At 34.9% G+C, this 13437-nt stretch overlaps 1 protein-coding gene across 1 annotated transcript; it reads right to left on the bottom strand.

Moving 5' to 3' along the window:
• Positions 1-5868: 5868 nt before the first annotated feature.
• On the bottom strand, positions 5869-11325 carry LOC104889509 (CDPK-related kinase 7). The gene is made up of 11 exons (XM_010674747.4): positions 9956-11325; positions 9183-9313; positions 8634-8675; positions 8429-8537; positions 8187-8265; positions 7814-8110; positions 7549-7664; positions 7316-7423; positions 7173-7235; positions 6645-6812; positions 5869-6484 (listed from the first exon to the last, which is right to left on the bottom strand). Exons 1-11 carry the CDS (start codon positions 10439-10441, stop codon positions 6347-6349), a joined length of 1737 nt encoding a protein of 578 aa, XP_010673049.1. The 5' UTR covers positions 10442-11325; the 3' UTR covers positions 5869-6346.
• Positions 11326-13437: the final 2112 nt, after the last annotated feature.

The raw sequence follows: 13437 nt of genomic DNA, 5'->3' as shown, positions 1-13437 counted from the left end.
TCTAGATCTTCAGTACTGGAGACCGGAGTCATTCGAGATACTCAAGGAAAGACAATCAAGGCCTGCGCTTCCAATCTTGCATCAACATCAATTTTCATAGCAGAAGCTACCGCTCTACAACGAGGTATCCTTCTAGATGAATAAAAAGGCATCTAAAACATCATAATGGAACGCAACAACCAACAACTTATTAATGTTAACTCCATCCAAGGTATTTGGAAAGCCCCGTGACAAATTGAGAATATCATAGAAGATATCTGGAATCTTCTCTCCACTTTCAACCTAGAGTATACGCCATATTTACAGAGAAGTAAATCAGGTCTCTGATGGGATTGCCAATGTTGGTTACTTAATTAGTTAATTCCTCCTTTATGTTTGATACTTGTAACTCTCCTGCTTTAAATTCTATTCTTGTCCATAATATTTTATGAATACTCCTCGTACGTAGGACCTCCTAAATCTCCACCTTTTCCTTAAAAAATATGTCTTCTCATGACAATCTCATTTTGGATTATTCTAGAATAATGACAATTTTAGCGGTGTCTTTTCAAAATAATCTGAACGGTTAATTTTTTATATATTATACTTGAAATGGATTTGTATAGGCAACAAAATTTTGGACTATTTTGAAAAGGTTCCCCCACGATTGGGATTCTTGTTCTTTAATAATCCAAAATTTGGATTATTTTGAAAAAATAGGATAAAGTTAAGATTATTCATGTTAATTTTTCCTTTTTAATTTGTCTCTCATAATGTACAATATCTAGAGACTAAAGTTAAATTTTGTATTTGGAGTAATTGCTTGCTTCGGGTTTTTGGTTTTTAAATATAAGAAGACATGTGATATAGGACGCATAGTTGTTATATTTATATTAACGAGGTGCAAATTTTTAGGTGCTCTAAGGAGCGTGCTTTGCACATTTGTCACATACTTTATCCAAATAAGCATAATATAAAAGGATTTACTTAATTTAAAAAAATACAAACTTTAGCCATTTCGTCCATACTAATACAAATTTTTGAGTATTATTTAATATAGCAAACATGTTTGCTTTAAAAGGAAGGAAAATAAGGTTGGATGGGGAAGGGGGTGGTTTCCCAGTAGGCAAGGATGGGGGAGGAGGGAGAAAGAGGAAAAGGTTGGAGGGCAAGGATAAAAAAGAAAAAAAGTTATGTTTTAATTAGACTTAAATTTTTTTACCATCAATAAAGCAATGACACATATCTTAGTATGCATGTTTAGCAGGTTACATTTGGTTTTGAATAATCTACAAATTAAGCTGTAAAGTTTGCTATATTAAATAGGAAAATTTATCAGAAACCACCTTTTATAATCACTTTTTTGTAAGAAACCACCTTTAAAAAAAATTGGTTAATTAGCCACCTTTTTGGTTCTTTTTTTTTTTTTGTTGGAAGCCACCACTTGTCGGAATCCGGCGTTGACCTTGATTTTCCGACGTTGACCATCAAATTTTCGCCATTTTTTTCCAGATTTTCGCCATTTCTTCCACCTAAGATGTCGGGGATGCGAGGGAGATGATGGGCTTAGGGCTGGGAGGGTGGGGACGGTCGTGGGGGTGTTTGCCGGCGGGTTGCGAGGGAGGAGGGGGGTTGTCGGGGATGCGAGGGGGGAGGGGGGAGAAAGATAAAGGGGAAAAAATGGCGAAAATCTGATGGTCAACGCCGAAAAATCAAGGTCAATGCCGGATTCCGACAAGTGGTGGCTTCCAACAACAAAAAAGAACAAAAAAGGTGGCTAATTAACCAAATTTTTTTAAAAGGTGGTTTCTCACAAAAAAGTGATTATAAAAGGTGGTTTTTGACAAATTTTCATATTAAATAATACTCAAAGTTTTGTATTATTACCGATGAAGTGGGCCAAATTAAATTTGTATTATTCTATTTAAATAATTCAATTGTATTATTCTATTTAAATAATTCAATGTAATATGATGAGGAAATATAAAATGTGCAAAAAATATGAGAAGGAAGCACCTGATTCGAAGCAGTGTCGAGGCTTTGCTAATCAGTTATCTTGGCAATTTAATTGTATAAGTGAAAGTATTATGTCAGACCGTTTGACCCAATGTTTGGGTCAGACGGGCTGGCCCAAGTTCATTAAAACCCCTTCAAAAAACATCATCAATGGCAACTCTCACATCTTCAAATCTCTCTATGTTATAACGGACGTGAGAGAGAAACAAATAATGAACTCAAAAGCAATAAAATCAGACAACAGATTTATGTGGTTCACCAATTTGGCTACGTCAACGGCAGAGAGGGAGAGAATATTTTATTATGTGAGGAAAAACCAGATTACAAAGAGAACAGAGTGTTTTTCGTAGTATAAAACCTAGATAAAAATAACCTATTTATACCCTGCGGCTCAAAACGCGTTTTCCGCGTAATTCGCCGACCCGCCCGGGCGAAATCCGCCGGACCGGGGCGGAACCCAGCTCTCCTGAAATGCTTGCGCGCCCGACCGGGCGAGATCCGCCCGACCTGCCCGGGCAGAGCGCAGGACGAAAACAATTTCGTCAGTTCTTTGTAAAACTGTTATAACTTTCTCGTTTCTCAGCGGAGTTGGGCATATGACATATCGTTGGAAAGCTCTTGGAACAAGCTATCACCTCCAATTTGAATAACATCAAAATCATTTATAGATTGAGAGTTATGTGCATTCAAAGTCAGCCTTATGTCATTCCTTTTTCACGCATTCTACCAAACACCTTCAAGGCACCATTCAAGTCATTACTCTTACACTCTCCAACTTACACTCCTTTCTCAAAACCCATCTTCCCCAAAACCCCTTTCACTACCCTCCTCTCTCTCTCCTCTCCAAAGCCCTCACTTTCTCTCTCCTCCAAAACCCCCACAACTAAACCAACCTCCATCATACGCTGCTCCACAGCTTCATCATTTATGTTCAGCAGCTGAAACAATCAAACAAATTATAATTACAATTCTAAAATTCAAGAAAATCAGTAAAAAAAAACTACAAGAAAGATGAAAATTATACCTCTACGAATAAGTTTGTATGTGCGTTTGCAGAGCTTTTTACCGGCAAGAGGTTTAGCAATTGGAGCAAATTGAAGTTGGAAATTTTGTGGATGAGGAAAGAGAGAGAAGAGGTTAAGACATAGAAGTAACTTACTTTCATTTAGAAGTAAGTTGCTTTCATTTAGAACTTATTATTTTATTTCATTTACTTAAGTTTTGTTTTCAGTTAGAATAAAACACGTAAAATGAAACAATAAGATAAGTAACTGAACTTAAAAGGCATCCACCTGAATTTTTTTTGAAACCAACTGAACAAAAATTGAAATCAGTTGAAAAAAAATTGAAACCAACTGAACAAAAATTGAAACCAACTGAATTTTTTTTGAAACCAATTGAAAGTCGTCCGACCAAAGATTATGATCGAACGGTCTGACACAATACCTTCTCATTTTATAATCAACATATTTGCTTTATTAGGTTTTAGAGAAATCGAATAATAAAAAAAATACGAAACATGTCCAACATGTTTGCTTTAAAAGGAAGGAAAATAAACTCTTTTCTCCCAAATTTCTTTCATCACTTGCTTTCTTTCCTGTAAAATCTTCCTACCAAACACTCCAATGTTTACGTCAATTTTCAGGGATTTACTTCAAGTAATCTCTAATCAAACGTGATATTTAAGCGCATCTCTAATTTTCCACAATCGGAAAAACTTTTCCACTCATTATGAACCAAACAAAAAATGGAAAAGGAAATATATTATATCTAGTTGTTTTTAATATATATAATTTGACTTTCATGATTGTTGATGCCTAACTTAACCGTATATATTCTTAATTACAAATCAATAAAAATTATAAAAAAATATTTAAAATATTAGAACAAATCTAATAAGATTTCACTTCCTGTTTAAAAACATCATGAACTCATAATCATGCAAATCATGCTGCCACTCAGGGATAGAAAAATATATGCAACAACGCACTTTCCTTTAGTCCCATAACAAGTGACAAAAATTAGGATTCACGTACTATTTGATATTAGAGAGAAAAAAAATGAAATTTTAGCAACATTCATCCCTTTTGTGTGAATTGTGTGATGGAGTTTGTTAATACTACCACCATTTAAGTGTGGTATTTATATGAATCATAACTCATAAGTGAGAAGACTAACCCTATTGTTTAACCATATTATATATATATATATGTTCATATATATTTCTTCTCCTCTTCCAAGTAAATAGTAAATAGTCTAGTTTTGTAGTATTTTCATGCAAAAATATGGGATTGAAAAATCTCATAAAAATAGCCCTAAAAATGTGCTTCGGTTTGCAGATTTACTTAACTAAGAGGGCTGTTAAACGCCTTCATTTGCTACTCATTGAGAGTGAGTTAGAGAGCATTAATCCTGATTATATCCTCCCAAGTGATGTGTATAGTTTGTGACCTCCTTTAATTTGCCTTACAAAATACTCTATTCTTCATGAGTTAGTAGTAAAGAATACACTTTTACATCATCGTGGAGAAAATTTGTATGCTAAGTTATCTTGTGTATTTTTTTTTTAAAGGAATACATTGATATCGCCCAAAACACAACCTATACGTCAATTGAGCAATGGACCAATCTTCAAGTGGTGTTTATATACTAGTATGTCGCTTCTTTTTCGATTTTGTTTTCAAATTTTGTTTCTTTTTAAGAATGATTAACTCTTGGTTATTCAGCAATGTAATGTTTGCTAATTTGCTCACTCCTTAGACATCCTGGAAAATGCTCATGAATACTGTGTATATCTCTTTGATGTAATAAAATCAGCAAAATGACCATTTTGTTACCTTGATAAGGATATACTTGATATAGTACTACTACTACCCTGATTTTAATGTATGTAGCTGCTATTTGTATCAATGATAATGATATTCAAGTAGTATCCTAATTCTCATGTCATATTTCATCAGATATGACATTCTATGTTTGTCGTGGATTTCATTGTGTACTTTACTCAACAAACTTGGCTTGTTTTGGGCTCTAACAGCTTAGTAGGTCCTAAACAAAATCCCGACATTATATGGACCGTCTTTTGGAATTTAAGAGTGCACGATTTTCCACGACTTGTTCTATGACTAGCTTGATACGGCACAAGGCCCCCTTAACCTGTGCCCAACTCTAAGCTATAGGAACCCAATGGCTCACTTTTTCTAAGTAATGGGGAAAAGGACCGAAACATGCCACTCAAAGACTTTACTGAGACAAAACAAAGATGTACCTAATAAGATTAGCAATTACAACCCTCGAAGTTATAAGTACCTAGCCGTGGATTTGAAAACCCCCTATTTACCAATAGAAATGTTGGCCTACTTCCATACCAAATATATAACATAACCTCTTTAGTGTGTTTTATTTTTGATAGAAATTACTACTTTAACTAATCTCTATGACTTAAAAAAACCAGTGTCCCTTCAATCCTTTAGAATATGTTAGCTTTCTTGAGATGTCCTAATTTAATCTTTCCTTATTCTTTTTGCTTGTTACACTACACTACATAATGAAACTTTTTTTTTTTTTTTTTCCTCTTAGTTGTTAGAATTTTAGGTGGCTGACATACCCATTCAACTAGAAATTGGGTCAACCCACTATGAAACCTATTTTATGCTGACATGCATAAGTGGTTGAAACCAAATAATGCACATATCATCAAATATTCATAATAGTATAAAAATTGATAATGTTGCTAAGTGTGTTAAACTGTCAACGCAGCACATGAGGACAATTCATGACACAGTTGCTTCAATGTATATAGCTTGTTATACAATAGTCGCCCACAGCTAAGCAAATGAGGACAATTTTGGACCAAGTTATGTACTATCAGTATGAACCAGAAAAAATAGCCAGAATCTCATTACATCATGTTCATTTTTGCTACTGATTTAATCAGAAACATTTTTCCCCCAATTATTGAGAAAAACATGTGCATAAAATTATAACAAAACCTTGATTTTCACTTCCAGCAGTTCACTACTCTAGAAATCTAAAGTCTCATCTGTACATTTTTCTACCTTTCAGCACCAACAAACACTAACACTAGAGGAAACATTTATATGATTCTTTGAGAAAAAAGGCAAAAAGGGGGGGAGGGGAGCGAGGAGGGGGGAGAAAAGACTTAAATAATGCGGGAGCTTGCGGAGGCTCGTTAGTGGTCAGATATTATTAGGGTTAACTTTATGTGACCCTCTGTAGCTGAGCTTCCGTGTATGGGAACCTTTCATCTTAAGGAAAGATGCTTCGCCAAGAGAATTTTTGGCCACCGAGTAATTAGAAACTCGCACCATAGAAGTGTTCCTATAACTGGTTATGCCTTCTGAAATGTGCGAGAAGAGACTCCATGTAGAAGTCTAACAAACCCGAGAAAACTAAGCTTCCCGTCAGAGTGTCTGATCCAATCTTGAAGAACCACATGCACGGGCACTGATGGACTAAGTCCAAGTTCCTGGTGGAAATACATGATTCTAAGTTAATACCCCTATGAGTTTGAGTCATAAGCCACCTCTAAGTATTCATAGAAATGCCAGGATAACATTCCATTATTTGTTAAAGCTTCAGGGCCACGAGTATATGAAAGCAAAAAAAAAAAAAAAAAAGAAGAATACCGAGGCCAGTTCTTCAATCATTATTGGTCTGTTGCCATCCTTCTCAAACAGCTCGTAAGCACGCCGTGCATGTTGCTCCCAGGTATCCATTGCTTCTAATTGATGCACACTTGTGGCAGCAGCACAATATTCTTCAAAATCCATCTTTCTGTACTGGATTGAGCTAACCTGCGCAACACATTAGCTACTTCAAGAGTGTGTTTGGATAGAACAATTTGCAAGGAAGGGAAGAATACAACATGGGGGGAAGGTAAAGCGAAGGAAAGGAAAGGGAAGGGAAGAGAATTGGAAAGATTCACTTTCGTTCCCCTCACTGTAAAGCAAATCCATCCAATGTTGGAAAGATTTGGAAGGAAGATGCAAGCTCAATTATCCCTCTCCATTCCCTTTCCTTCCCTCCCCTCGCTTTCCCTCTATGATTGCTATCCAAACAGAGTATAAGTCATTTTTATTCTTACGACGCAAAAGCAATAGATATGAATAAAAGCGCAATACAAGTAAGTTACAGATGAATGAAATAGCACGAACCAGATTGACATATTCCATAGCTCGAGAATCCTTCATAGCATCCGTAGCAATCCTCAATGCAGCCTATTAGTTCCAGCAGAGTTAGGACTTGGGAAGGCCTTAGAATAAAAGTGAATAAATTGATAATAACAAGTTAAACTTACTGTCTTAAAATTTTGCATTGATATGTAACCGTTTTTGCTTGGAGATAGCATCTGAAACTGCTCCTTTAGATAAGCTAGCTGAGGCACTGTTAATGTCTTCGCAAGAGCCTATAAACAGCAAGTAGCGAAAATCAATTAAAAATAAATTGAATCAGAGGAATTTTGTTTCAAAAAAGTTCACTGATACTGAAGTTCCACTAAATAAAGGGGGAAAACTAAATGCATTGACCTACCCCCAGAGCTGCTTTCCGTAAGGAGGACGAGCATATATAAGCTCTTACAAGCCTGTAAACTATCATATCCTGAGGAATTTTGATGTCCTGGTGAAAACCATAAAGCCACGGATGACCTAGAAAAAATTTAGGCACTAAGTTATTGGGGAACAGAACGCTAGCAATTTAGCTTACAAAAGTCACATAAAAGCAAACCATGCCAATTCTACATGAAAAGAACACCTCCCCTCCCCACCCCCCTCACAACAAATAATCTAGGACTTACTAAGTGCCTGAGCAGCCGTTAATCTCTTTCGGTAATCCTTGTTCAACAGTCTCTTGACAAAGTCGATCGCCTCTGGTGTTAAAGTAGGCCAAGGGGCCTCATCAAAACTAGGGTCGGCCTTCAAAACAGCTCGGAAAATTCCAGATTCCGTGCGAGCCCAGAAGGGACGGCTTCCACATAGAAGAATATAAGCAATTACACCGATGCTCCACATATCTGCCTCAGTCCCATAGGCTCTGTGAAGAACTTCAGGGGCTACATAATAAGCACTTCCTACGATGTCATTTAATCTTTCATCTGCACAGACATAGACATGCATAAAGGCACTATTCACTGTGCAATAAACAGAGACATCCATAAGTAGTGGAGTTACCTGGCTTTACATAGTCAGACAACCCGAAGTCAATAGCCTTTAGAGGGGAGTTATCGTCTTTGGAAGTAAAAAGAAAATTCTGGAAGAAAGCATTGAGAATTAAGATGAAGGAAAAAAATCAGTACTGAGAACAAATATCATCAATTTGTCTACTAAACATGTCAGACACATAATTGGTTTGGGGGGGGGGGTCTAGCGGCTACCAATACTCGCAACTAGTCAAAAATCCAAGAGCTCATTACCTCAGGTTTAAGATCTCGATGAACTACACCTTGAAGATGGCAGTAGGCAACCACACTTAAAATCTGGACCATGACAGCTTTTGCGTCTTCTTCCGAGTACTTTCCACCTCTAATGATCATAAGGCAATAACAGTCATTTAAGTTGCTTTGTAATACACGTCTTAAACTCTCAATATAAGTTGAAGGTCAAATGGTTTATCCATACCTTGAAAGTATGCGATCCAACAACTCACCACCTTGGCACAGCCTACAAGATCCAACAAAGGACATGGTGAGCCAAAAATTACACGCACGAGAAGTAGAGGAACAAGTTGAGACTACTTCATATAATTAACAACATAAGGATTTGGAAAATATTTAGAGAATGGGGCCAATAAAGAGAATGATGCAGAGAAATCCCATATCATTGCCATTGGCATTGGACCCGGCAGCTTAACACCCCACTTGAAGAAAAGACATATTGCACAACCGGACATCTCAGATTTCCAAAGAAAGCATAACAAGCATCAATTTTTATCCAGTACACTAAGCTCTAATTTCATGTCACATCATATCCTTGATATGACGCCCAGACTACATAGGATCTTCCATTTGCATATATACTGAAGGTAAGTAATTGCCTCTCTATTCGCCCCAACCAGTATATAGTCGTGTCATGTATGAAACCGTAGCAGTGGCCCATTCGAATGAAGCCAATTACATTGTATAACATGAGAGCTCATATTAGAGAGTTCAAGACAACATAGTAACTTACTCCATCACAACATAAACATTCTCATCATCTTCATAAGCCTCATAGAACTGCACAAGATTCTTATGTCCCGTAAGTGCCCGTAATATTTTAACTTCTCTTCTAACATCCTCAATTGCAATGGCCGTCGTCATCTGTCAGAAACAGAACAATATTCATGAGACAACAACAAGTAGGCCACTTTACACAAGGTCCTAAGTAATTTAATCTCAAGAGACAAATTTTACTACTACCAACTAAAAAGGTAAACGAACAATCATGATTATGAGCAGTTACTAGTCAGACTGACTTAAGGTCCCATGTATATAGTATTCAAAAAAAAAAAAAAGCAAGTAATTGTAGGGTATTCGTGCAATTGCTACAAAGTTAACATGATAGCAGAATTGTCCTTAGTGTAAATTCCATTCAACAAGAAACTTATGGAGTGTGCCACCTTCTTTGAGATCAAATATGCAAATTATAGATAGATCCTCAAAACATCATCAACATCAAGTCATCTGGCATCTAGCATACTAATACTTAAGCAAATCAAACCATAAAAAGAAGCAAAGAATCAAACAATCACCTAGCACAAAAGTGTCCAACATCAGAAATTCTTAAACACCAACAATTCACACTTCTAACAAGCAATTAGATCAATAACTTTGCAGCACATGAACCTCAATTTGACACATAAATCCATACTCATAATCAAACAAACAAACACATAAAAGTAACATAATCAACACAAATCAATCAAAAATTTCATCAACAAAAAAAAGGAGATTGTATACAACCTTTGCTTTGGGGATGACTTTGATAGCAACATCTAGTCCCTTCAAACTTCCCTTCTTCCCTTTACCAGAACAAGTATACCCAAAATGTCCTCTCCCTACTTCTTCACCAAGCTCATAATGATGTGCAAATTGTTTGGAAAAACCAAAATTCTTATCCAATCCAATATCACATTCACTCCCTTCAGGGATTGAGGCTTCATTGGGTTTAACTGACCCATGTCTCCGGGCCAACAAGGCCCGAATGTGCTTTGCCGGAGATGGAGGAGGAAATGGGCGCTTAAAGAACCTTAGAGGAGTTGATGTAACACTAGAATTTGCTGGAGAATTCTTAAATGCACTTGGTAATGGACTTGGGCTATAAAATGGGAATTTTGGGGTTTTCCCACTTCCATTATTTGATGATATAGGTTGAATTTCACCATCAATTACCTCACTTTCTAACCTATTTTCTGGGATTTCAATGGGTTTTGCATGACATAGACCCATTGAATCAGCACTAATTCACAAAAACCCAAAACAATATTAGATGACAAGCTAAGAATTTTTTGCACTTTTTAGGTACAGTTTCTTAAAGAAGAGGATGAAACATGATTGAATAAATTAAACTCTACTTTGGGGAACAAATCTGGTTATTGAGTAAAATTAAAAAAGAAGCAAAACCCAGAAATTTAAAGAGAGAAATTCTCTCTAATTTTTCTGGGTTATAAACAAAGATGAAATCTTTTTTAACTAGGGTCAAATTTTAGCACAATTGAAGTGAAAAAAAAAAATAAAAAACTACTCAATTGAGAATAAAGATAGAAACTTTATGATCAAATGAACAAATGCTAAACTAAGCAAAAGAACAAAAGGAAGAATATAAGTGGAAGAGAGTTAGAGAGAGAGAAAAACTGAGTTTAACTTAGGAAGATAGACATATATACCAGAAATTATGAGCTCAGAAAAATAGAGAAAAAAAACCCAGATGAGTTAGAAAAAAAAAGGAGAAAAATTTGGGAAAGATAACAAAAGTAGTGGGGAGGTAAAGATTAAAGATGCTTAGCAGTGGCAGCAAGGAAAAGGAAAGAAAAGTGGAGGGAAGAAGGAAGAGAGAGAGAGGAAAGAAAGGGGAAGAACATAAGAATCCTTTTTTTTTCTTTTTTTTTTTGTTCCCATTTAACTACTTTTTTTTGAGATTTTTTTTTTTTTTTGAGATTAAAAAATATAATAGAAATGAAAAAAGTTTTATGGGGAGGGACAAATTAGAAATAATAGAGGAGGTGGGGTTTGTGTTTGGATCCTTCCAGCCTGTCTTTTAGTGGGTTGTGTGTTCCATTTTATGAAAATGCAAAATTTTATTTTCTTTGTTTTTGCATGAAAAGTGAGCTAGAATATTGTTTTTGCCTATATGTTGTGATTTAGGAATAAATTTGAATGATGAGTAATTGAATTTTGGTTTGCTTCTAGTGTAAAGTCATTTGTATTTTTCTTGCAACAAGAAAATAAATTTGATTTGTTTATAGTATTAATTTATGTTTGAGATTTGAGAATAAGTATAATCTCTCAAGTTTCAAGATTTGGTTGGCAATACTAGCTCAATTTGGTAAGCAATACTAACTAGTTTTTTGAATGGGCAAAGTGGAGTATAATTGATAATGTCCACTTTTCTTTTTCCTAAAAGTGTGCATAGGAACAATTTTAGTGTATCTATAACTATAAGGATATGTAAGTGTGGATGTCAAGTAAGTAACTTCGTGGGTGCGTGGAGTTTTTAGAAGTTCAAACTAACAAATTTGAGATTAAATTATGCAATACCACCATCATTTTGTGACTGCGTATCTATGTGTGCATTCAATGAGACTATCAAGGTACTTTGAGCTAGCAATTGATAGGATTTTTACCTTATACTACCATTAAGGTGAAGCCGAAGAGATGTGTGTACGGATCGACATTTAATTTGACATCTATTCCTAAAATCAAGCCATCTTTTATACTTAAGAACTAAGAAATTTAATATAGTATATATAAATTATATTTGATATATATTACTAACCATATACTATCATTCCATAGTCATATGAGAACTTTTTTTTAAGATCTTATGGGAAAAAGTTCAAAAAAATTATCAAATGTATGATCTTTCCATAATATTTGTTATCAATCAATTGTTGGATTATTATTCCATTACTTCTTACTATCATTTTATTAACGAAATTGTCAAAACACAGTTATTCCCTATTATGCTATTAGTTCTTACAATCATTTTGTTAAGGCACAATAGCAACTAAGTATTATTCCCTCCAATATTTTTATTAGTTAAATATTTTTACTTTTGACACTATTGACATACATAACTTTGACTATCTATTGTGATTTATACTGAAGGAAAAATATAGTCATGTGAGATCTTGTTAGATTCATCTTGATGTGTATTATCCAAATATCAACTTTTTATAATTTTTGCTTATTGATAATTAGACATATTAAGATTTAAATTAGTGTTTCGGCAAATGTGTCCTAAAGAAATGAGTAAACTAATAAAAACTGGAGGGAGTATATAACAAGATAAGAACTCGTGTATACCATGGACCATAAGAGCATCTCCAATGGTGAGCTAATAACACCTTGTAGCTTGACTTGCCACATCAGCCTTTTAAGCAACATTGTTTGCTAGCTACAATGTCTCCCAATGGTACGTTACATCACTTTTTAGCTTGTCATTTTTTTAAAACATAGAAATAAATAAAAGTTTTCACATGACATATCATAATTGGATGTTCCCTCTTATTTTTTTCAAGCTACTCTGCTTGTTTGGGCTACACTTGCTTGCAAGCAGGTTTATTTTTCTTCTCTCCAGTGGTTAAGCTACAACTACATATTTATCTTTCAAAAAAAAAAAACTACATATTTAGCAAAAATTACAAGCATGCCCTTATATGAAACCATTAGAGATGCTCTAAGTCTAATACTTGGTTAAAATATAATGAATTAAGCTTTTTGGAAACATAATAATGTCCAAACTCTAATTTGATTTTGCAATAGTGTATCCAATCAACTTATACTTTGGAACCTTGTTACTTGTTAGTTGTAAACAATAAACCCCCCAACAAAAACAAGAGAGCTAAATTACAACTTAGTCTTGAAGGATAGAGGATATTAGGGGATCTTTTTGTTGCAAATTTGCTGGTAGTATTTAGCTTTCAACAATAATGAAACCGTTGCATTTGACAATATATATAGACACATATAGAGGCACATAAGAATGACTCACATGCATGACCCTTTTATATAAAAATTTCTCTTGTTAATATTGAATCTTAAGTTTTAACAATTATAAGACGCTGTGTTTGATGGATTATTGGTAGGTGCACGATCTTCATAATTTGGATTCCAACAAAAATGCATTTTATAATATATAGCTTATACATTTATTACTACATAGCTTCCCTATAATCCACCCCCCAACTGAGGATTAACAGATTATCCATTAGTTAGAACAAGGA

The sequence above is a fragment of the Beta vulgaris genome, chromosome 3, assembly GCF_026745355.1.
Source record: "Beta vulgaris subsp. vulgaris cultivar EL10 chromosome 3, EL10.2, whole genome shotgun sequence".
Classification (NCBI taxonomy): domain Eukaryota; kingdom Viridiplantae; phylum Streptophyta; class Magnoliopsida; order Caryophyllales; family Amaranthaceae; genus Beta; species Beta vulgaris.
The sequence above is the reverse complement of the archived record's forward strand: the minus strand, read 5'-3'. Positions and strand labels throughout refer to the sequence as shown.

Excerpts from the sequence above, each read along its gene's own strand:
- LOC104889509 (XM_010674747.4), bottom strand. The coding sequence starts at position 10,441 with ATGGGTCTATGTCATGCAAAACCCATTGAAATCCCAGAAAATAGGTTA. Across the intron at positions 8,676-9,182 it reads AATGTTTATGTTGTGATGGA|GCTGTGCCAAGGTGGTGAGT; the intron begins GTAAGTTACTAT and ends TGGATCTTGTAG. Across the intron at positions 7,236-7,315 it reads CAATGCAAAATTTTAAGACA|GCTGCATTGAGGATTGCTAC; the intron begins GTAAGTTTAACT and ends TGGAACTAATAG.